The sequence below is a fragment of the Saccostrea echinata genome, unplaced genomic scaffold (assembly GCF_033153115.1).
Source record: "Saccostrea echinata isolate AGI-Se365-2 ecotype Australia unplaced genomic scaffold, CSIRO_AGI_Sech_v1 ptg000010l, whole genome shotgun sequence".
NCBI lineage: Eukaryota > Metazoa > Mollusca > Bivalvia > Ostreida > Ostreidae > Saccostrea > Saccostrea echinata.
The window spans coordinates 9,763,470-9,788,217 of record NW_026889759.1 but is presented as its reverse complement, the minus strand read 5'-3'; the positions used below and the strand labels follow the sequence as shown (position 1 = coordinate 9,788,217).

Genomic DNA, 24,748 nt, shown 5'->3' with positions numbered 1-24,748 from the left:
GACTTACAAAAGCTGACTTGTAACCCATGTTGATTGTGTAAAGCAGACTTGTGCCTTACAATACCTGACTTGTAGAATGTATTGTGTAAGAAGATTTATATGTGACTTACAATATTCAACTTTTAGCCTTGTTAACAGTTAAAGCAGACTTGTATGTGACTTACAATAGCTGACTTGTAGCCTGTATTGACTGTATATAACTGCCCATCCTCTAATTTGTCTTCCCAGTATGTGCGGTCTCTCTTAGAACGATTCTTAAAATGATATTCACTTTCTTTATTGAACACCTGTAAAATTAAACAATTAGAATATTGAATACTGCAAATAGTTTCCTCTAACAAGATTATTTTGATTTCCTCTAACAAGATTGTTTTGAAAATTAGATTATTCATGAATCTCTAAAAGACATAAAAGTTTTCCCCTCTAATGCTACTGAATTCAGAACTATTCATGGTACATTTTATAAAATTAATTTGGCTATTTCTGTTTCCTTTGATTTTCATTTAAAATTACATATATTAGAAACAACTCCACTGATAAATAATTGTACATATATGTATTATGTTTTAGATTAGTGTATTACCAATGGAGACAGAATTTGATTACCAACCAGTGTGAGAATGTTAAGGATCTCGTGGTGTACAGGTAAATGTTGAAGTCGAGCTACACACATATCAATAAATAACTCTGCCATATTAAAAATTCCATCTTGTATCTCTGTATTCCATCTGTGCACAGCACCTGATGTCATCAACTGTAAAGATAAACATCAAAGAATACTGACTACATAACCTTAATATATACTTATCAATTCAATTTAGAAGTCATTGTCATTCAAAAACAAAACAAAAAACAAAAACAAAATCAACATCTGAAAGTTTTAAATTTATTTTTTTTTTTATTTTTTCCTGTTTTCCAATACATTGTCTGTAAGAGTGTATCATACCATGAAATCAAGGTCACTGGATACCTTTATGTTTAATACGTAAGATCTTTCCTAATATTTTTAAATCTTACATCTTGCCAGTCTTTAACTCCTAACATCAATACATTGTGACACTAATATTTCTTTTTTTACAGCATAGTTATATCATACTATATGTACAAGCCCTTACCTTTTGGAATGATTCTGGCATACATCTCTCTAGAAACCTTCTACAGTGTTCATCACTTTCTGTTAAATCTTTAAAGACACAAAAACAATAAAATTAAACAAAACTGATTCAAAAACTTTTTTGGTTGCATTTAAAAAATTATCTTACATTCTTGTCCTTTGACCTACAAACTTTATACTTCAAGGTCAGTGCACACTTTCTTTTTCCCAAACACACTCATCAGGTAAGGTATAAACATGTATCAGCCAGAATGGGTCAAAGGAGTAGAAAATATTCTCCAGATAGAGACCTGTTTGACCTTTTGTATAGAACTTGGGATCAAGATCACTGCACTCCAACCCTTTAGGCTTTACGGAAGGGCACTCATTGATAAAGTATGAGCCAGATTTAACTATGTGGAGAGTTAATATGGTATGGACTAAGAGTGAGCGCAGTGAGCTCTTACGACAATGCCTAGGCAAAGAAAAAATCTGAACTGTACACATTGATTCAAATGAATTTTTTTCTGAAGTTTGCACGAGACCCACAATGCAACATGAATATACATGTATCTCACTGCTAAATTCATTCTCTTGGTAACAATGATTAAAAGTTCACCAAAAAATAAACTTACTTTGATTAAATGGATATTGCTTATATAAAAATGCAGCTAACATCTTGTGACATCACAGTCCAGACATTTCAAATATCTAGTGCAGATTGAAAAGGGGAATCTTAATTAAAAGAACACAACTGGGCTCGCCCCTTTGGTCGGACTGTCAACATATTAATATTGAACATACAGACCAGATAAACTGAAAGACAGACTGATCGCTAGTAAAGGGAACCTGCAGAGTGAGACCCTCATCATATATAATACTAAAGAATGTAGTGCATTATAATGCTCCAAAATAATATGGGTTTTAATGCTTAATGTCAAATAAAAAAAAAATGTTTGTGTATGTGTGCTTTGTACAGTTTCATATTCACTCACAGTTTTAAAGACATGTCCCTCTCATTTCACTACCAGTAAAGATTCTACCTTTTAAAGTTTAAACTGTGTCCTTCTTAAGAAAATATCATTCCAAGAGACAACATGATGCCTCCTCTCACTATTATTAAAAAATACAATAAAATAAACTATCAATAAAGTTACTCTTAACTAAGTGATCACATTATCACTTACTGGCCTCTGCTAGCCTTGTTGCAGCAAGCAGACATTTTCCAAGTGATTCCTCCTTTTTGTATGGAATCGACCAGTGTTCAGCAAATACACGGCCCTCTAGTTCATATAAATTAGTGACAGGAAATTCCAGTGGATTTTCCTCTTCTGTTCCACCATTTTCCCCATTTTCATCTGTCTTCTGTAACATATTATTTTCCTATTTTGTTTCCCACATGTCATGACAAATTCAATACAATAATTTTTACATAGGGAAACAGTTTAACTTAAATTAACATTCTGCAATATAATTTAGTGTTTTTCAACAGTTCAATACAATTTCAATGAGAGTTGACTTTAAGTGGCAGATTATACACACAAAAGTTCATGCATAAAATCACTTTTCAATGTAACCTACTTCCATTTCATGTCCTCTTAGTACTTCATCATAACTTGGGGGAGGGGATGGACTGTACATTGTCTGACTCGGCCGAGGGTGAATGTCTTTCATTTCTACGTCATCCATTCTATCCACCTCCTCCCAATCGCTCGGTAAAGTTTGGTCATTCGTAAGGTAAGCGACTGCCTCGTTAAGGTCGTTCTTGGCTCTCCGCAGTGCCCGCCTTATTTCGGACTCTGGGAAACCCATACTGAGCAGGGTCTGCACGTGCTCCTCCTCCACCTCCATCGCGTGACAGTGGAACTCCCCACGCCCCTCACTCTCTTACATTTTATGTACAAAATTGCGAGAACAGCTTCGTTACTAGTTAACTCCCACTTTTACTTTAGCATGCTGTACGCCATATTGGGTTTGACGATTACAACTGAAGAGTTACAGAACGGTCGATAACTCTGTAAGAAAAAGCGATGAAATGACAAATGTAACCATGTAACATTCTATACATTTTTATGTCTACACTTTATATAGAAAGATCAGGTATATATTATTATTATTATCCCCGTCCGTCTGTCGTCTGTTAAAAAAATTAGAGGCAGTCAAAAATGCAGAGACGATTGGCTCATGGAACGGACTTTTATAACGATCGTCTATAATATACATACTTTTTTGAACATTGAGAAAATTATATCGGATAAATGCTAAATTGATCTATTTCATTTTCAACATAGGGTGCAAAGACGGATCAATGAACAGAAACATGAACAACATTGCTTACTTCAATACATGCAAACAAAAGTGTTCAATTAGATTATCTTGGTCTAATCAAAGACATTACGCAAATGGGAAAGCGTTAAGAATGTTTAAACAAATAAATGTTCTAAAGTAATGCACTGTAGATTTTCATTTCTAAGGGCACATCACTCAAACTGCATAAACGGTACCATGGGAGGAACTGGAACTCTTTTGTGTACAGTGTATAAAGGTCCTTAAGGCAAAAGTCTTCTTCTTCTTCTTTTTTAAATGTTTCATTTTCAAAATCATTTCAAAAGATACGACCCAGATGACTATTTGTTTTAGGAGGGGAGGGGGTGTCTGGCAAGGGGGGGGGGGAGATTATTTAATTAAATACTTTCAAAATCATAAAAAGTTCAGTTTTGTATTCCACCATACTTCAAGTTGAAATCTACAGTCTACACCCTGCACTTCCTACAGATATTCCCAAACTGTTTCTTCCAAACTTTTCAATCATAAATAAACCTTACAGTGCCTAGATATATACTGAACATCTAAAACAACTCTTTTTAAGTGTCCTTACTCTTCTTCATCTTTGAACTACAGTCCCACTGGACATACAGTCCCACTGGACATACAGTCCCACTGGACACGTTATTTACTGGTGATGTAAATATAGTTGAAAATGAAGACCTAAAAGCAATCATCTTAAAAGGTCCTTAGTACAGGGAGCCCCGATCTTTCAATTGGCGACGTTATTTCTATTATGAATTCTGTCGAAGATTATGCCAAACGTTGGGCTAAATATGAAAAGGAAGATCTGAACACTTTGTCAGAATGGATGAAGTGTTTTAGAAATGTTTTAAAGAATCGTATCAGAAATTTAAAAGACAACATGCGAGCCATCTATCATCTTTGCTCCTTGCAAAAATGTTAACCGCTGTAAAGGAGAAACTTCAGACGTACTGCGCTACAGCATATTCCAGAAGTGGCTTACATTAGATATGAATTCTCAAAAAAAAAACACTTTTAGAAAATTAAAAATTATCAAATTTTTCAAAAGTCGGTAACATCATAACGTGCGATTTTTCTACAATTCATATACAACCACTCCTCATCATAGATTAAAATCTAGGCTTTTTGATACATTTGCTTCGTCAATAAAACTGGAAGTCGGAAATTTCGTACCTTATCATTGGTCATCAGCATAATTTCTTTGTTAAAAATCACTCTGATTCCACGCAGAAGTACTCTGACATTGATATTAAAAAGGGTGCTGGAGTTCCTTATTGACAGCATTCATGCAGTCTTCGATTACCATGTCTTTCAACAAACTGTTGGAATTCAAATGGGCACTAATTGTGCTCCTTTGTTAGCCGACCTGCTTTTATATTTCTATGAAGCAGAATTTATTCAAAAACTTCTACATGAGAAGAAAACACTTGCTTCAATTGGACATTTAGATATATCGACGGCGTTTTTTTTAAATATATATTAACAATAGTCACTTCCATTCATCTGTCGACTCGATATCCCAGTGAACTTGAAATAAAAGACACCACAGAGTCTGTCACATCTGTTTCATATTTGGATGTTTTACTGACTATAGACGATAAGGACAAACTAACAACTGAATTGCATGACACACGAGATGACGTTGCTTTCCAATCATCTTCCTTGTGTCTGAAAGATTCTTTAATCTAGAGATATATGACATTTAAAAACATAAAATATATCCTCTTTATAAAACATTTATAAGCTTTTTTTTCAGGCTAAATACCTTCATAGTCATACCTACTAAATTCATATTAGAAAACATAATAAAGCGCTGCATTCTATCAGAATATCACAATGTTATATGTGTATGTAAGAAAACAATACATCTTTTAGCAAGAGTTATCTTTTTTATGAATATTTTTTCACTGAAAAATAAAAATGTAATACTAATAAAAATTCTACATTTGGTACTTGATACATTAAAACATTTTAAAATGTTCCTTTAAAAGATAGAACTTATTCAATTTGTAAGGGTTTTAAAACTGGATTTAAATGTTTTGTCAAATATATAAGAATGTGAAAAAAGAAAACATAGGCAAAGGATGTTTAAATCATAATATGATGTTATGACATTTTGTTAGGTTTACTCGAATTGACTACTCAAAGGTTTCGATAATCAAACTCTGATAAAGTAAACTATGAGTACTATTAGTATTTATTTTTTACTTGGAAAGTTATCTCTTTTATCAGAGGGTCGACCCCCCTTAATTAAATGGTATGTAGGTCATAACCCCTGGAGCCCCCCCCCCCCTTCCGAAACTTGAGATGATCACAATATGACCTGCCTCAAAAAGGTTTCAATATACTTGACGCTACATTGATTAATCCACGCGTAGAACCTATCCTTCAAGAATTAAAAATGAAAATCATTTTGTCCTGCTCCATATGATTAAGTTTTATGTCAAGAGAAAGTAATGTAATGATTGTACATAATTGAACAATCGAGGGTGGGGTGAAATCTCTGATGATAAACGTTCCTAAAATTTGTTAATTTTACTTCGCTTCATACTTGTCATCAATACTTATTTCAAATTATGAATGGGCTATTACGAAAAATATCAGAGGAGTACAGGGATCAAGTTTTTGTAGAAAAAAATCGCATTTTTTTACCCCCTCCCCCCCCCCCCCCCCCCCCAGTGTCAAAATGAAAATGTGCACATCCACAGACACCACATATTCCAAAAAATGAATGGGCTACTGCGAAAAATGTAAGAGGAGTTCGGGGGGGGGGGGTGTCGTATTTTGATCCGCAACCCACCCCTTCCCGGGTGAAAATGAAAATTCCAAAACCTTATTGCACATCTAGAGGACATTTGAAATAATATTCCAAGATGTGAATATGTTTCCAAGGGTGAACATGAAAATTTCCAAATCTGTTTGCGCCTGTACAGGGCAACACCAATCATTCCAAAGGATGAGTTGGTTACTGCTTAAAATGTAGGAGTAGTTTGATGAAGGGGAGAGTGTGACAGTCGGGCGGACGAACGGAACAGGATAACAACAATATACAGGAATTTTCTTCGGAAAATATGGATATATAAAAACATAAACAACTTGCCCAAACCTAAAACAACTAAATTCGGGGGTGGAGATGGAAGTGTAGGACAAGCCACTTTCCAAGTCAATTTTCTTCAGATATAACTCCAGAAATCCCATCGGGTTCTGGACCCCTTTCTGCATCCGCGCATGTTTTGTTTTCTTTGTTTTGTTTTTTTTTTTTTTGGTTGTTTTTTTTTTTTTCATTTCGGGATAATTATAGTACAAGTCGTTTTCCTTCATATCTGTGACTTTCCATACCAATTTACTACGTGATCTTGTTTTATATGGAGGTCTAAGGTCATTCTTTGGATATAAATTTAATAACTTTAAAAATTTTGTAATTTTTTGGTGTATTTTAAAGTAATTAATTAAAATACCTGCAAGATTCAGTTACGTATACTACTACCGTGTAAATGCCGAAAAATTAAACATAATACGAAAGTATATCTGAATTTCAGTTGAAATTCACTATAAAACAAAAGATTTGTTTGTGTGCTTCTTTATTTTACTATTTTACACTCTATTGATCACAGTTGATAATGAATAGTACTTAAATCGCGTGAGCTCAAGGTCTTTGACCATTATTCAGTACTGAATTCACAAAGCACTAACAGACAATACAAGGCAACTTATTGATGCAGAATAATTTATATACAATTTTATATGGAAAATGTTTTACGGGAGCTTCCAGGTAAACAAACATTAAGGTAAACGTTTAAATGAATAATACTTACGAATTAGTTAAGTTTCTTAAAAGAAAACCGTTAACAATCTGATCATTTTAGGGGGGAAATATATCGAATTTTGAGATTAAACAGAGTAATTAATTTTCTGTTTTAAGGTATGCTGCTTGATTTCATTAATTTAAAATGTAAAAAAAAAAAAAATGCACCAGAATCCATCAAAATGCTACCCATTAAAAACAAAGAGTCCCGCATCCCATCCTAGAAACTTAGTGACGGCCCTAATATAGCAAGACGGACTTGAGGCATGAATATTTGTATTTCGTTTAGACGCAGTACATATTCTAGGTTATTGCAGAAATTGCCTGTAATTTGAGGGGAAATTGAATTAATATTTTTTATTTGTTTATATTCCGTCAAATTTGCATCGGGATCGAAATTATGAGTTTGAAATTCTGACATGTGGCGCGAACAGCAAATTCGATCAGAGGAGCTTGCTGAATTTCCTGATAAAGCCTTCTACGAAAAATTATTTGGAGTCAGATGCATGAATTGATAGTGTTTTAGACAAATTATTGTTTAACCCGTGGAAAAAGACTGCTTATCGTCAATGGGTGAATCGGGTAATAAAAATATATTTACTCTGTTAGTGAAAATGCATATACATGTAATGTTATACCTTTAAAATATTTCATAATTTTCTTTACCGCTTGACAAATTGGAAATTTGTTGGCATGGTTATATTATGCAGTGAATCCTTTACCAGTGTTTACAGAAATTGTTAATTTAATATGACACAAGGGTAGAGAGACCAGATCCATGGTGAGGCTAATGAAATGCAAAATATTTTTTTTCTGCTGGAAACTAAGTAGTCAAACTGTTGGCATGATTAAAATTGCGCTTAGTTCTGCTACCAAAATGATAAAATTCATGACTCCTAGGCCAATGGTATTGGCTTCAGTGTGGGCTTAAGATGGTCATTTACCATTATGGAAAGCATGTATTACTGGGGGGGGGGGGGGGGGTAGGCCTTTTAAAATTTTCTTTTCACTTTGAAATGAAGCATTTAACAGATCTAGGCACCTCCGTGTTTGGAGGATAGGGTTTATCCTTGGAAAACAGAGGATAGGGGTCTTGCTACCTACCAGACTTTTCAAAACAAAGGACAGTTAACCCATAATCAAAGAAATAACAATCCATGCATTTTTTAAAATGATTTATAAACCATACAGTGATATCTCAACCAAAACAAATAAAAGATAATTTACTGTAATAAGAGAGTGCAAAAAGTGCCAACTTTAAAAAAAAATTGTAAAAGATCTAGACATAGAATCTCAGATCTACACGTACAATCGATACTTTAATGTATGAACATTTATTTAAATATACTCTGGTGCATGCACTTTTTCACTAAAGGTAGGCACAAGGAGTTTGAAAATTACCTTTACTGACAGATCATGCTTTGTTTATACATTTCCCTTGAACCAAGAAACTGAGTTTTTGTACAAATTAAACACATAAATGTGTATTATTAATATTTTTATGCCTCACCATGAATATGGCCCAGACATATAGTATTTGTCATATCCAACTTCGGTCCTTCCATTTGTCGCATTTTGTCCTTCCATCACACCATGCAATTAACCCAATTTCAAAGAAACTATTCAAGTTATTTTTATCAAATTCATATGCTGAGTGATACATATACAAATGTAGATGACAGTTATTCAATTGCATCAACATTTTTTTACCTTGACCTTTCCTTTGACCTTGACCTCACATAAAAAAATGTATGTTAGCTCAGTTTCAGGAAAAAAACTATTAAAGATATTTTTATTAAACCCATATATTCTGATACGTACTGATGAGAGCTATTTAACTTTTCCAACACTTTTTTTTTACCTTTCTAAAATTTGTTTTTAGCTAAGCTTCAAAGAACTTTAAGATATTTTTATGAAATTTCATATGCTGATACATGTTGGTAAGTATTTTTAGCTAAGCTTCAAAGAACTTTAAGATATTTTTATGAAATTTCATATGCTGATACATGTTGGTAAGTATTTTTCGACTTCATCAATATTCTTTTATCTTGACCTTTCCTTTGACCTTGATCCTTACTTTTCTCAAGGTTTCAAAGAAACAAGTCGACATATTTTAATCACTTCATACACTAATACATTTTGGTGAGTATTTTTGAATTGCATCAAAAATTAGCCTTGGCCTTCCTTTTGACCTTGACCTCACTTTATTTTTTTTTTACCTTGACCTTCCCAATGATCTTTGAATTTACTTTTTATTGAATATTAAGTTCAGTTAAAAAAAAAACTTTTTTAAGTATTTTACTCAAGCTTCATAAACTAATGCAAATTTTTGTGTTACAAACCCTGGTTGGGACATTCATGTCCTATGGACATATTTCTAGTTTTTCACTTCCATACATCACACACTACACTGTATAGAGTTCTGATACTGTGGTATAAATATATTCAGTTACTGTGATCTGCCTTAGATCTGCCTTAGATCTAAGATAAAATAAATTCAAGTCTACAATGTATTACTTAATTTGTTACCATTGCAAGCATTTGTAACATTTTATGTCAAAATGAATTATTTGAAATCTTTATTTGCGTGTGTTTTCCCTATTTTATAGGCAAACAACAGTAGTTTCTGTTCATAAATACTTTACTGTATCTGATTTTTTTAGGAGGAGGAGGTGGGGGGGGGGGGGGTAGGGGGTGTAACTTGCTAATACCTTATAGATGAATTTAATATTTGGAAGCATGCCTCACCTGAATTCCAGTTCATTTGAACATTGTCTGTATAGTGAACATCTATGCATATATACACACTATTTCAATCCTGTTTTAAAAGTATACCCTGATATGGTATAATTTTTATAAAGACCTCAAAAGTTTTCATTTCCTGTGCCTTTTGCTATACTCTGGTTATTGTTGAGCAGAGCATTTCCATCCTATTTAAGAAATTTTCTGTCTCCACATTGGAAATTGTGAGTATGCAAAATGAATTGAAATGAGACAGGGATGTGAATTGTTTGTGCACTGAAATTTTCTTCAATGTGAAAGTGGTGTACACTTATTTTAAATTTTTAAAGAATTGACATTTTGTTTCTCAGAACTGTAAGATTCCAACTTTCTTGCATCCTTTCCTGATACTGTAAGTCGTTTTAATTCCACGATGTTAAAATTTCACGATTTCTCAAAAAGTACCCATCGCGATGGTTGAAATTTCACGCTGCAAGAAATTAAATTAAATTTCTTATAAGCATTTAAACGTTTTTAAAAATTAATGATAGCATTCACTATGGGTTAAATTTTGCAAAAAAAATGATGAATCTTGAACATAGTGAAATTAAAACCATCGTGATTATTTGCCAATCTACAGTATTTTGCTTGCCAATTGATGTTGGCTGTATCAGGCTTTGACCTCTTGACCTTCACTTGACAGGGTGCAGAGATGCTGATGCAGTTCAGAAGGAACATCACCAGGAGCCACATCAACAGCCTTGGAAGTTTATATGGAAGTATTTTTTTGATTTTTTTCCCTTCTCTCTCTTTTTTTTGTCCTATCCCCCTCCCTATTCTAACATAACTAACCACCCCCCCCCTTTTTCCCACATTCCTCTTCCTGACTTAACTGTCATTGTTTGCTAACTGATTTTTCAACTCATTTTGTTGTAATAATATTTTTCCTAGAATTTCTGTGATTTGTTGCATTGTTTTGAATTTCTACTAATCTCTGTCAGTTGTATATTTTCAGGGGCTCAGAAGAGGAACAAGGAAGGAGGATCAAGGCCTACCAACATCCTGAAGTGAAGAGTTGTCTCTCTTCCATTCAATTGCAGACATGAAGCAGAATGCTCGGTAAGATTCAGACTTCTTGCATCCTTTTCTGAGCTTTTGCTTGCCAATTGATGTTGGCTGTATCAGGCTTTGACCTCTTGACCTTCACTTGACAGGGTGCAGAGATGCTGATGCAGTTCAGAAGGAACATCACCAGGAGCCACATCAACAGCCTTGGAAGCTTATATGGAAGTATTTTTTTGATTTTTTTCCCTTCTCTCTCTTTTCTTTGTCCTATCCCCCTCCCTATTCTAACATAACTAACCACCCTCCCCCCTTTTCCCCACATTCCTCTTCCTGACTTAACTGTCATTGTTTGCTAACTGATTTTTCAACTCATTTTGTTGTAATAATATTTTTACTTGAATTTCTGTGATTTGTTGCATTGTTTTGAATTTCTACTAATCTCTGTCAGTTGTATATTTTCAGGGGCTCAGAAGAGGAACAAGGAAGGAGGATCAAGGCCTACCAACATCCTGAAGTGAAGAGTTGTCTCTCTTCCATTCAATTGCAGACATGAAGCAGAATGCTCGGTAAGATTCAGACTTCTTGCATCCTTTCCTGAGCTTTTGCTTGCCAATTGATGTTGGCTGTATCAGGCTTTGACCTCTTGACCTTCACTTGACAGGGTGCAGAGATGCTGATGCAGTTCAGAAGGAACATCACCAGGAGCCACATCAACAGCCTTGGAAGTTTATATGGAAGTATTTTTTTTGATTTTTTTCCCTTCTCTCTCTTTTCTTTGTCCTATCCCCCTCCCTATTCTAACATAACTAACCACCCTCCCCCCTTTTCCCCACATTCCTCTTCCTGACTTAACTGTCATTGTTTGCTAACTGATTTTTCAACTCATTTTGTTGTAATAATATTTTTACTTGAATTTCTGTGATTTGTTGCATTGTTTTGAATTTCTACTAATCTCTGTCAGTTGTATATTTTCAGGGGCTCAGAAGAGGAACAAGGAAGGAGGATCAAGGCCTACCAACATCCTGAAGTGAAGAGTTGTCTCTCTTCCATTCAATTGCAGACATGAAGCAGAATGCTCGGTAAGATTCAGACTTCTTGCATCCTTTCCTGAGCTTTTGCTTGCCAATTGATGTTGGCTGTATCAGGCTTTGACCTCTTGACCTTCACTTGACAGGGTGCAGAGATGCTGATGCAGTTCAGAAGGAACATCACCAGGAGCCACATCAACAGCCTTGGAAGTTTATATGGAAGTATTTTTTTGATTTTTTTTCCCTTCTCTCTCTTTTCTTTGTCCTTGCCCCTCCCTATTCTAACATAACTAACCACCCACCCCCCTTTCCCCACATTCCTCTTCCTGACTTAACTGTCATTGTTTGCTAACTGATTTTTCAACTCATTTTGTTGTAATAATATTTTTACTTGAATTTCTGTGATTTGTTGCATTGTTTTGAATTTCTACTAATCTCTGTCAGTTGTATATTTTCAGGGGCTCAGAAGAGGAACAAGGAAGGAGGATCAAGGCCTACCAACATCCTGAAGTGAAGAGTTGTCTCTCTTCCATTCAATTGCAGACATGAAGCAGAATGCTCGGTAAGATTCAGACTTCTTGCATCCTTTCCTGAGCTTTTGCTTGCCAATTGATGTTGGCTGTATCAGGCTTTGACCTCTTGACCTTCAATTGACAGGGTGCAGAGATGCTGATGCAGTTCAGAAGGAACATCACCAGGAGCCACATCAACAGCCTTGGAAGCTTATATGGAAGTATTTTTTTGATTTTTTTCCCTTCTCTCTCTTTTCTTTGTCCTATCCCCCTCCCTATTCTAACATAACTAACCACCCTCCCCCCTTTTCCCCACATTCCTCTTCCTGACTTAACTGTCATTGTTTGCTAACTGATTTTTCAACTCATTTTGTTGTAATAATATTTTTCCTAGAATTTCTGTGATTTGTTGCATTGTTTTGAATTTCTACGCATCTCTGTCAGTTGTATATTTTCAGGGGCTCAGAAGAGGAACAAGGAAGGAGGATCAAGGCCTACCAACATCCTGAAGTGAAGAGTTGTCTCTCTTCCATTCAATTGCAGACATGAAGCAGAATGCTCGGTAAGATTCAGACTTCTTGCATCCTTTCCTGAGCTTTTGCTTGCCAATTGATGTTGGCTGTATCAGGCTTTGACCTCTTGACCTTCAATTGACAGGGTGCAGAGATGCTGATGCAGTTCAGAAGGAACATCACCAGGAGCCACATCAACAGCCTTGGAAGTTTATATGGAAGTATTTTTTTGATTTTTTTCCCTTCTCTCTCTTTTCTTTGTCCTATCCCCCTCCCTATTCTAACATAACTAACCACCCCCCCCTTTTCCCCACATTCCTCTTCCTGACTTAACTGTCATTGTTTGCTAACTGATTTTTCAACTCATTTTGTTGTAATACTATTTTTACTTGAATTTCTGTGATTTGTTGCATTGTTTTGAATTTCTACTAATCTCTGTCAGTTGTATATTTTCAGGGGCTCAGAAGAGGAACAAGGAAGGAGGATCAAGGCCTACCAACATCCTGAAGTGAAGAGTTGTCTCTCTTCCATTCAATTGCAGACATGAAGCAGAATGCTCGGTAAGATTCAGACTTCTTGCATCCTTTCCTGAGCTTTTGCTTGCCAATTGATGTTGGCTGTATCAGGCTTTGACCTCTTGACCTTCAATTGACAGGGTGCAGAGATGCTGATGCAGTTCAGAAGGAACATCACCAGGAGCCACATCAACAGCCTTGGAAGCTTATATGGAAGTATTTTTTTGATTTTTTTCCCTTCTCTCTCTTTTCTTTGTCCTTGCCCCTCCCTATTCTAACATAACTAACCACCCTTCCCCTCCTTTTCCCCACATTCCTCTTCCTGACTTAACTGTCATTGTTTGCTAACTGATTTTTCAACTCATTTTGTTGTAATAATATTTTTACTTGAATTTCTGTGATTTGTTGCATTGTTTTGAATTTCTACTAATCTCTGTCAGTTGTATATTTTCAGGGGCTCAGAAGAGGAACAAGGAAGGAGGATCAAGGCCTACCAACATCCTGAAGTGAAGAGTTGTCTTTCTTCCATTTAATTGCAGACATGAAGCAGAATGCTCGGTAAGATTCAGACTTCTTGCATCCTTTCCTGAGCTTTTGCTTGCCAATTGATGTTGGCTGTATCAGACTTTGACCTCTTGACCTTCACTTGACAGGGTGCAGAGATGCTGATGCAGTTCAGAAGGAACATCACCAGGAGCCACATCAACAGCCTTGGAAGTTTATATGGAAGTATTTTTTTGATTTTTTTCCCTTCTCTCTCTTTTCTTTGTCCTATCCCCCTCCCTATTCTAACATAACTAACCACCCTCCCCCCTTTTTCCCACATTCCTCTTCCTGACTTAACTGTCATTGTTTGCTAACTGATTTTTCAACTCATTTTGTTGTAATAATATTTTTCCTAGAATTTCTGTGATTTGTTGCATTGTTTTGAATTTCTACTAATCTCTGTCAGTTGTATATTTTCAGGGGCTCAGAAGAGGAACAAGGAAGGAGGATCAAGGCCTACCAACATCCTGAAGTGAAGAGTTGTCTCTCTTCCATTCAATTGCAGACATGAAGCAGAATGCTCGGTAAGATTCAGACTTCTTGCATCCTTTCCTGAGCTTTTGCTTGCCAATTGATGTTGGCTGTATCAGGCTTTGACCTCTTGACCTTCAATTGACAGGGTGCAGAGATGCTGATGCAGTTCAGAAGGAACATCACCAGGAGCCACATCAACAGCCTTGGAAGTTTATATGGAAGTATTTTTTTGATTTTTTTCCCTTCTCTCTCTTTTCTTTGTCCTTGCCCCTCCCTATTCTAACATAACTAACCACCCTCCCCCCTTTTCCCCACATTCCTCTTCCTGACTTAACTGTCATTGTTTGCTAACTGATTTTTCAACTCATTTTGTTGTAATAATATTTTTACTTGAATTTCTGTGATTTGTTGCATTGTTTTGAATTTCTACTAATCTCTGTCAGTTGTATATTTTCAGGGGCTCAGAAGAGGAACAAGGAAGGAGGATCAAGGCCTACCAACATCCTGAAGTGAAGAGTTGTCTCTCTTCCATTCAATTGCAGACATGAAGCAGAATGCTCGGTAAGATTCAGACTTCTTGCATCCTTTCCTGAGCTTTTGCTTGCCAATTGATGTTGGCTGTATCAGGCTTTGACCTCTTGACCTTCAATTGACAGGGTGCAGAGATGCTGATGCAGTTCAGAAGGAACATCACCAGGAGCCACATCAACAGCCTTGGAAGTTTATATGGAAGTATTTTTTTGATTTTTTTTCCCTTCTCTCTCTTTTCTTTGTCCTTGCCCCTCCCTATTCTAACATAACTAACCACCCTCCCCCCTTTTCCCCACATTCCTCTTCCTGACTTAACTGTCATTGTTTGCTAACTGATTTTTCAACTCATTTTGTTGTAATAATATTTTTACTTGAATTTCTGTGATTTGTTGCATTGTTTTGAATTTCTACTAATCTCTGTCAGTTGTATATTTTCAGGGGCTCAGAAGAGGAACAAGGAAGGAGGATCAAGGCCTACCAACATCCTGAGGTGAAGAGTTGTCTCTCTTCCATTCAATTGCAGACATGAAGCAGAATGCTCGGTAAGATTCAGACTTCTTGCATCCTTTCCTGAGCTTTTGCTTGCCAATTGATGTTGGCTGTATCAGGCTTTGACCTCTTGACCTTCACTTGACAGGGTGCAGAGATGCTGATGCAGTTCAGAAGGAACATCACCAGGAGCCACATCAACAGCCTTGGAAGTTTATATGGAAGTATTTTTTTGATTTTTTTCCCTTCTCTCTCTTTTCTTTGTCCTTGCCCCTCCCTATTCTAACATAACTAACCACCCTCCCCCCTTTTCCCCACATTCCTCTTCCTGACTTAACTGTCATTGTTTGCTAACTGATTTTTCAACTCATTTTGTTGTAATAATATTTTTCCTAGAATTTCTGTGATTTGTTGCATTGTTTTGAATTTCTACTAATCTCTGTCAGTTGTATATTTTCAGGGGCTCAGAAGAGGAACAAGGAAGGAGGATCAAGGCCTACCAACATCCTGAAGTGAAGAGTTGTCTCTCTTCCATTCAATTGCAGACATGAAGCAGAATGCTCGGTAAGATTCAGACTTCTTGCATCCTTTCCTGAGCTTTTGCTTGCCAATTGATGTTGGCTGTATCAGGCTTTGACCTCTTGACCTTCAATTGACAGGGTGCAGAGATGCTGATGCAGTTCAGAAGGAACATCACCAGGAGCCACATCAACAGCCTTGGAAGCTTATATGGAAGTATTTTTTTGATTTTTTTCCCTTCTCTCTCTTTTCTTTGTCCTTGCCCCTCCCTATTCTAACATAACTAACCACCCTCCCCCCTTTTCCCCACATTCCTCTTCCTGACTTAACTGTCATTGTTTGCTAACTGATTTTTCAACTCATTTTGTTGTAATAATATTTTTCCTAGAATTTCTGTGATTTGTTGCATTGTTTTGAATTTCTACTAATCTCTGTCAGTTGTATATTTTCAGGGGCTCAGAAGAGGAACAAGGAAGGAGGATCAAGGCCTACCAACATCCTGAAGTGAAGAGTTGTCTCTCTTCCATTCAATTGCAGACATGAAGCAGAATGCTCGGTAAGATTCAGACTTCTTGCATCCTTTCCTGAGCTTTTGCTTGCCAATTGATGTTGGCTGTATCAGACTTTGACCTCTTGACCTTCAATTGACAGGGTGCAGAGATGCTGATGCAGTTCAGAAGGAACATCACCAGGAGCCACATCAACAGCCTTGGAAGTTTATATGGAAGTATTTTTTTGATTTTTTTCCCTTCTCTCTCTTTTCTTTGTCCTATCCCCCTCCCTATTCTAACATAACTAACCACCCTCCCCCCTTTTCCCCACATTCCTCTTCCTGACTTAACTGTCATTGTTTGCTAACTGATTTTTCAACTCATTTTGTTGTAATAATATTTTTCCTAGAATTTCTGTGATTTGTTGCATTGTTTTGAATTTCTACTAGTCTCTGTCAGTTGTATATTTTCAGGGGCTCAGAAGAGGAACAAGGAAGGAGGATCAAGGCCTACCAACATCCTGAAGTGAAGAGTTGTCTCTCTTCCATTCAATTGCAGACATGAAGCAGAATGCTCGGTAAGATTCAGACTTCTTGCATCCTTTCCTGAGCTTTTGCTTGCCAATTGATGTTGGCTGTATCAGGCTTTGACCTCTTGACCTTCAATTGACAGGGTGCAGAGATGCTGATGCAGTTCAGAAGGAACATCACCAGGAGCCACATCAACAGCCTTGGAAGCTTATATGGAAGTATTTTTTTGATTTTTTTCCCTTCTCTCTCTTTTCTTTGTCCTATTCCCCTCCCTATTCTAACATAACTAACCACCCTCCCCCCTTTTCCCCACATTCCTCTTCCTGACTTAACTGTCATTGTTTGCTAACTGATTTTTCAACTCATTTTGTTGTAATAATATTTTTACTTGAATTTCTGTGATTTGTTGCATTGTTTTGAATTTCTACTAATCTCTGTCAGTTGTATATTTTCAGGGGCTCAGAAGAGGAACAAGGAAGGAGGATCAAGGCCTACCAACATCCTGAGGTGAAGAGTTGTCTCTCTTCCATTCAATTGCAGACATGAAGCAGAATGCTCGGTAAGATTCAGACTTCTTGCATCCTTTCCTGAGCTTTTGCTTGCCAATTGATGTTGGCTGTATCAGGCTTTGACCTCTTGACCTTCAATTGACAGGGTGCAGAGATGCTGATGCAGTTCAGAAGGAACATCACCAGGAGCCACATCAACAGCCTTGGAAGTTTATATGGAAGTATTTTTTTGATTTTTTTTCCCTTCTCTCTCTTTTCTTTGTCCTTGCCCCTCCCTATTCTAACATAACTAACCACCCTCCCCCCTTTTCCCCACATTCCTCTTCCTGACTTAACTGTCATTGTTTGCTAACTGATTTTTCAACTCATTTTGTTGTAATAATATTTTTACTTGAATTTCTGTGATTTGTTGCATTGTTTTGAATTTCTACTAATCTCTGTCAGTTGTATATTTTCAGGGGCTCAGAAGAGGAACAAGGAAGGAGGATCAAGGCCTACCAACATCCTGAAGTGAAGAGTTGTCTCTCTTCCATTCAATTGCAGACATGAAGCAGAATGCTCGGTAAGATTCAGACTTCTTGCATCCTTTCCTGAGCTTTTGCTTGCCAATTGATGTTGGCTGTATCAGGCTTTGACCTCTTGACCTTCACTTGACAGGGTGCAGAGATGCTGATGCAGTTCAGAAGGAACATCACCAGGAGCCACATCAACAGCCTTGGAAGTTTATATGGAAGTATTTTTTTGATTTTTTTCCCTTCTCTCTCTTTTCTTTGTCCTTGCCCCTCCCTATTCTAACATAACTAACCACCCTCCCCCCTTTTCCCCACATTCCTCTTCCTGACTTAACTGTCATTGTTTGCTAACTGATTTTTCAACTCATTTTGTTGTAATAATATTTTTACTTGAATTTCTGTGATTTGTTGCATTGTTTTGAATTTCTACTAATCTCTGTCAGTTGTATATTTTCAGGGGCCCAGAAGAGGAACAAGGAAGGAGGATCAAGGCCTACCAACATCCTGAAGTGAAGAGTTGTCTCTCTTCCATTCAATTGCAGACATGAAGCAGAATGCTCGGTAAGATTCAGACTTCTTGCATCCTTTCCTGAGCTTTTGCTTGCCAATTGATGTTGGCTGTATCAGGCTTTGACCTCTTGACCTTCAATTGACAGGGTGCAGAGATGCTGATGCAGTTCAGAAGGAACATCACCAGGAGCCACATCAACAGCCTTGGAAGCTTATATGGAAGTATTTTTTTGATTTTTTTTCCCTTCTCTCTCTTTTCTTTGTCCTATCCCCCTCCCTATTCTAACATAACTAACCACCCTCCCCCCTTTTCCCCACATTCCTCTTCCTGACTTAACTGTCATTGTTTGCTAACTGATTTTTCAACTCATTTTGTTGTAATAATATTTTTACTTGAATTTCTGTGATTTGTTGCATTGTTTTGAATTTCTACTAATCTCTGTCAGTTGTATATTTTCAGGGGCTCAGAAGAGGAACAAGGAAGGAGGATCAAGGCCTACCAACATCCTGAAGTGAAGAGTTGTCTCTCTTCCATTCAATTGCAGACATGAAGCAGAATGCTCGGTAAGATTCAGACTTCTTGCATCCTTTCCTGAGCTTTTGCTTGCCAATTGATGTTGGCTGTATCAGGCTTTGACCTCTTGACCTTCACTTGACAGGGTGCAGAGATGCTGATGCAGTTCAGAAGGAACATCACCAGGAGCCACATCAACAGCCTTGGAAGCTTATATGGAAGTATTTTTTTGATTTTTTTCCCTTCTCTCTCTTTTCTTTGTCCTATCCCCCTCCCTATTCTAACATAACTAACCACCCTCCCCCCTTTTCCCCACATTCCTCTTCCTGACTTAACTGTCATTGTTTGCTAACTGATTTTTCAACTCATTTTGTTGTAATAATATTTTTACTTGAATTTCTGTGATTTGTTGCATTGTTTTGAATTTCTACTAATCTCTGTCAGTTGTATATTTTCAGGGGCTCAGAAGAGGAACAAGGAAGGAGGATCAAGGCCTACCAACATCCTGAAGTGAAGAGTTGTCTCTCTTCCATTCAATTGCAGACATGAAGCAGAATGCTCGGTAAGATTCAGACTTCTTGCATCCTTTCCTGAGCTTTTGCTTGCCAATTGATGTTGGCTGTATCAGGCTTTGACCTCTTGACCTTCAATTGACAGGGTGCAGAGATGCTGATGCAGTTCAGAAGGAACATCACCAGGAGCCACATCAACAGCCTTGGAAGCTTATATGGAAGTATTTTTTTGATTTTTTTCCCTTCTCTCTCTTTTCTTTGTCCTTGCCCCTCCCTATTCTAACATAACTAACCACCCTCCCCCCTTTTCCCCACATTCCTCTTCCTGACTTAACTGTCATTGTTTGCTAACTGATTTTTCAACTCATTTTGTTGTAATAATATTTTTCCTAGAATTTCTGTGATTTGTTGCATTGTTTTGAATTTCTACTAATCTCTGTCAGTTGTATATTTTCAGGGGCTCAGAAGAGGAACAAGGAAGGAGGATCAAGGCCTACCAACATCCTGAAGTGAAGAGTTGTCTCTCTTCCATTCAATTGCAGACATGAAGCAGAATGCTCGGTAAGATTCAGACTTCTTGCATCCTTTCCTGAGCTTTTGCTTGCCAATTGATGTTGGCTGTATCAGGCTTTGACCTCTTGACCTTCAATTGACAGGGTGCAGAGATGCTGATGCAGTTCAGAAGGAACATCACCAGGAGCCACATCAACAGCCTTGGAAGTTTATATGGAAGTATTTTTTTGATTTTTTTCCCCTTCTCTCTCTTTTCTTTGTCCTTGCCCCTCCCTATTCTAACATAACTAACCACCCTCCCCCCTTTTCCCCACATTCCTCTTCCTGACTTAACTGTCATTGTTTGCTAACTGATTTTTCAACTCATTTTGTTGTAATAATATTTTTCCTAGAATTTCTGTGATTTGTTGCATTGTTTTGAATTTCTACTAATCTCTGTCAGTTGTATATTTTCAGGGGCTCAGAAGAGGAACAAGGAAGGAGGATCAAGGCCTACCAACATCCTGAGGTGAAGAGTTGTCTCTCTTCCATTCAATTGCAGACATGAAGCAGAATGCTCGGTAAGATTCAGACTTCTTGCATCCTTTCCTGAGCTTTTGCTTGCCAATTGATGTTGGCTGTATCAGGCTTTGACCTCTTGACCTTCAATTGACAGGGTGCAGAGATGCTGATGCAGTTCAGAAGGAACATCACCAGGAGCCACATCAACAGCCTTGGAAGTTTATATGGAAGTATTTTTTTGATTTTTTTTCCCTTCTCTCTCTTTTCTTTGTCCTTGCCCCTCCCTATTCTAACATAACTAACCACCCTCCCCCCTTTTCCCCACATTCCTCTTCCTGACTTAACTGTCATTGTTTGCTAACTGATTTTTCAACTCATTTTGTTGTAATAATATTTTTCCTAGAATTTCTGTGATTTGTTGCATTGTTTTGAATTTCTACTAATCTCTGTCAGTTGTATATTTTCAGGGGCTCAGAAGAGGAACAAGGAAGGAGGATCAAGGCCTACCAACATCCTGAAGTGAAGAGTTGTCTCTCTTCCATTCAATTGCAGACATGAAGCAGAATGCTCGGTAAGATTCAGACTTCTTGCATCCTTTCCTGAGCTTTTGCTTGCCAATTGATGTTGGCTGTATCAGGCTTTGACCTCTTGACCTTCAATTGACAGGGTGCAGAGATGCTGATGCAGTTCAGAAGGAACATCACCAGGAGCCACATCAACAGCCTTGGAAGCTTATATGGAAGTATTTTTTTGATTTTTTTTCCCTTCTCTCTCTTTTCTTTGTCCTATCCCCCTCTCTATTCTAACATAACTAACCACCCTCCCCCCTTTTCCCCACATTCCTCTTCCTGACTTAACTGTCATTGTTTGCTAACTGATTTTTCAACTCATTTTGTTGTAATAATATTTTTCCTAGAATTTCTGTGATTTGTTGCATTGTTTTGAATTTCTACTAATCTCTGTCAGTTGTATATTTTCAGGGGCTCAGAAGAGGAACAAGGAAGGAGGATCAAGGCCTACCAACATCCTGAAGTGAAGAGTTGTCTCTCTTCCATTCAATTGCAGACATGAAGCAGAATGCTCGGTAAGATTCAGACTTCTTGCATCCTTTCCTGAGCTTTTGCTTGCCAATTGATGTTGGCTGTATCAGACTTTGACCTCTTGACCTTCAATTGACAGGGTGCAGAGATGCTGATGCAGTTCAGAAGGAACATCACCAGGAGCCACATCAACAGCCTTGGAAGTTTATATGGAAGTATTTTTTTGATTTTTTTTCCCTTCTCTCTCTTTTCTTTGTCCTTGCCCCTCCCTATTCTAACATAACTAACCACCCTCCCCCCTTTTCCCCACATTCCTCTTCCTGACTTAACTGTCATTGTTTGCTAACTGATTTTTCAACTCATTTTGTTGTAATAATATTTTTCCTAGAATTTCTGTGATTTGTTGCATTGTTTTGAATTTCTACTAATCTCTGTCAGTTGTATATTTTCAGGGGCTCAGAAGAGGAACAAGGAAGGAGGATCAAGGCCTACCAACATCCTGAAGTGAAGAGTTGTCTCTCTTCCATTCAATTGCAGACATGAAGCAGAATGCTCGGTAAGATTCAGACTTCTTGCATCCTTTCCTGAGCTTTTGCTTGCCAATTGATGTTGGCTGTATCAGGCTTTGACCTCTTGACCTTCAATTGACAGGGTGCAGAGATGCTGATGCAGTTCAGAAGGAACATCACCAGGAGCCACATCAACAGCCTTGGAAGTTTATATGGAAGTATTTTTTTGATTTTTTTCCCTTCTCTCTCTTTTCTTTGTCCTTGCCACTCCCTATTCTAACATAACTAACCACCCTCCCCCCTTTTCCCCACATTCCTCTTCCTGACTTAACTGTCATTGTTTGCTAACTGATTTTTCAACTCATTTTGTTGTAATAATATTTTTACTTGAATTTCTGTGATTTGTTGCATTGTTTTGAATTTCTACTAATCTCTGTCAGTTGTATATTTTCAGGGGCCCAGAAGAGGAACAAGGAAGGAGGATCAAGGCCTACCAACATCCTGAAGTGAAGAGTTGTCTCTCTTCCATTCAATTGCAGACATGAAGCAGAATGCTCGGTAAGATTCAGACTTCTTGCATCCTTTCCTGAGCTTTTGCTTGCCAATTGATGTTGGCTGTATCAGGCTTTGACCTCTTGACCTTCAATTGACAGGGTGCAGAGATGCTGATGCAGTTCAGAAGGAACATCACCAGGAGCCACATCAACAGCCTTGGAAGCTTATATGGAAGTATTTTTTTGATTTTTTTCCCTTCTCTCTCTTTTCTTTGTCCTATCCCCCTCCCTATTCTAACATAACTAACCACCCTCCCCCCTTTTCCCCACATTCCTCTTCCTGACTTAACTGTCATTGTTTGCTAACTGATTTTTCAACTCATTTTGTTGTAATAATATTTTTACTTGAATTTCTGTGATTTGTTGCATTGTTTTGAATTTCTACTAATCTCTGTTAGTTGTATATTTTCAGGGGCTCAGAAGAGGAACAAGGAAGGAGGATCAAGGCCTACCAACATCCTGAGGTGAAGAGTTGTCTCTCTTCCATTCAATTGCAGACATGAAGCAGAATGCTCGGTAAGATTCAGACTTCTTGCATCCTTTCCTGAGCTTTTGCTTGCCAATTGATGTTGGCTGTATCAGGCTTTGACCTCTTGACCTTCACTTGACAGGGTGCAGAGATGCTGATGCAGTTCAGAAGGAACATCACCAGGAGCCACATCAACAGCCTTGGAAGCTTATATGGAAGTATTTTTTTGATTTTTTTCCCTTCTCTCTCTTTTCTTTGTCCTATCCCCCTCCCTATTCTAACATAACTAACCACCCTCCCCCCTTTTCCCCACATTCCTCTTCCTGACTTAACTGTCATTGTTTGCTAACTGATTTTTCAACTCATTTTGTTGTAATAATATTTTTACTTGAATTTCTGTGATTTGTTGCATTGTTTTGAATTTCTACTAATCTCTGTCAGTTGTATATTTTCAGGGGCTCAGAAGAGGAACAAGGAAGGAGGATCAAGGCCTACCAACATCCTGAAGTGAAGAGTTGTCTCTCTTCCATTCAATTGCAGACATGAAGCAGAATGCTCGGTAAGATTCAGACTTCTTGCATCCTTTCCTGAGCTTTTGCTTGCCAATTGATGTTGGCTGTATCAGGCTTTGACCTCTTGACCTTCACTTGACAGGGTGCAGAGATGCTGATGCAGTTCAGAAGGAACATCACCAGGAGCCACATCAACAGCCTTGGAAGTTTATATGGAAGTATTTTTTTGATTTTTTTCCCTTCTCTCTCTTTTCTTTGTCCTTGCCCCTCCCTATTCTAACATAACTAACCACCCTTCCCCCTTTTCCCCACATTCCTCTTCCTGACTTAACTGTCATTGTTTGCTAACTGATTTTTCAACTCATTTTGTTGTAATAATATTTTTACTTGAATTTCTGTGATTTGTTGCATTGTTTTGAATTTCTACTAATCTCTGTCAGTTGTATATTTTCAGGGGCTCAGAAGAGGAACAAGGAAGGAGGATCAAGGCCTACCAACATCCTGAAGTGAAGAGTTGTCTCTCTTCCATTCAATTGCAGACATGAAGCAGAATGCTCGGTAAGATTCAGACTTCTTGCATCCTTTCCTGAGCTTTTGCTTGCCAATTGATGTTGGCTGTATCAGGCTTTGACCTCTTGACCTTCAATTGACAGGGTGCAGAGATGCTGATGCAGTTCAGAAGGAACATCACCAGGAGCCACATCAACAGCCTTGGAAGCTTATATGGAAGTATTTTTTTGATTTTTTTCCCTTCTCTCTCTTTTCTTTGTCCTATCCCCCTCCCTATTCTAACATAACTAACCACCCTCCCCCCTTTTCCCCACATTCCTTTTCCTGACTTAACTGTCATTGTTTGCTAACTGATTTTTCAACTCATTTTGTTGTAATAATATTTTTCCTAGAATTCTGTGATTTGTTGCATTGTTTTGAATTTCTACTAATCTCTGTCAGT

The 24,748-nt window shown here is 37.5% G+C and overlaps 1 protein-coding gene across 1 annotated transcript in view; it reads right to left on the bottom strand.

Annotated features, from left to right (window-relative positions):
• Positions 1-24,748, bottom strand: part of LOC133184337 (ubiquitin carboxyl-terminal hydrolase 24-like) — a 376,170-nt gene that overhangs the window by 28,254 nt on the left and 323,168 nt on the right. The window contains exons 2-6 of the mRNA XM_061319369.1: positions 2,675-3,080; positions 2,281-2,458; positions 1,116-1,183; positions 611-754; positions 165-287 (exon numbers count right to left, since the gene is read on the bottom strand). Of these exons, the coding sequence (XP_061175353.1) occupies positions 165-287; positions 611-754; positions 1,116-1,183; positions 2,281-2,458; positions 2,675-2,944 (783 nt within the window). The 5' untranslated portion in view covers positions 2,945-3,080. The remainder of the gene's footprint in view (positions 1-164; positions 288-610; positions 755-1,115; positions 1,184-2,280; positions 2,459-2,674; positions 3,081-24,748) is intronic.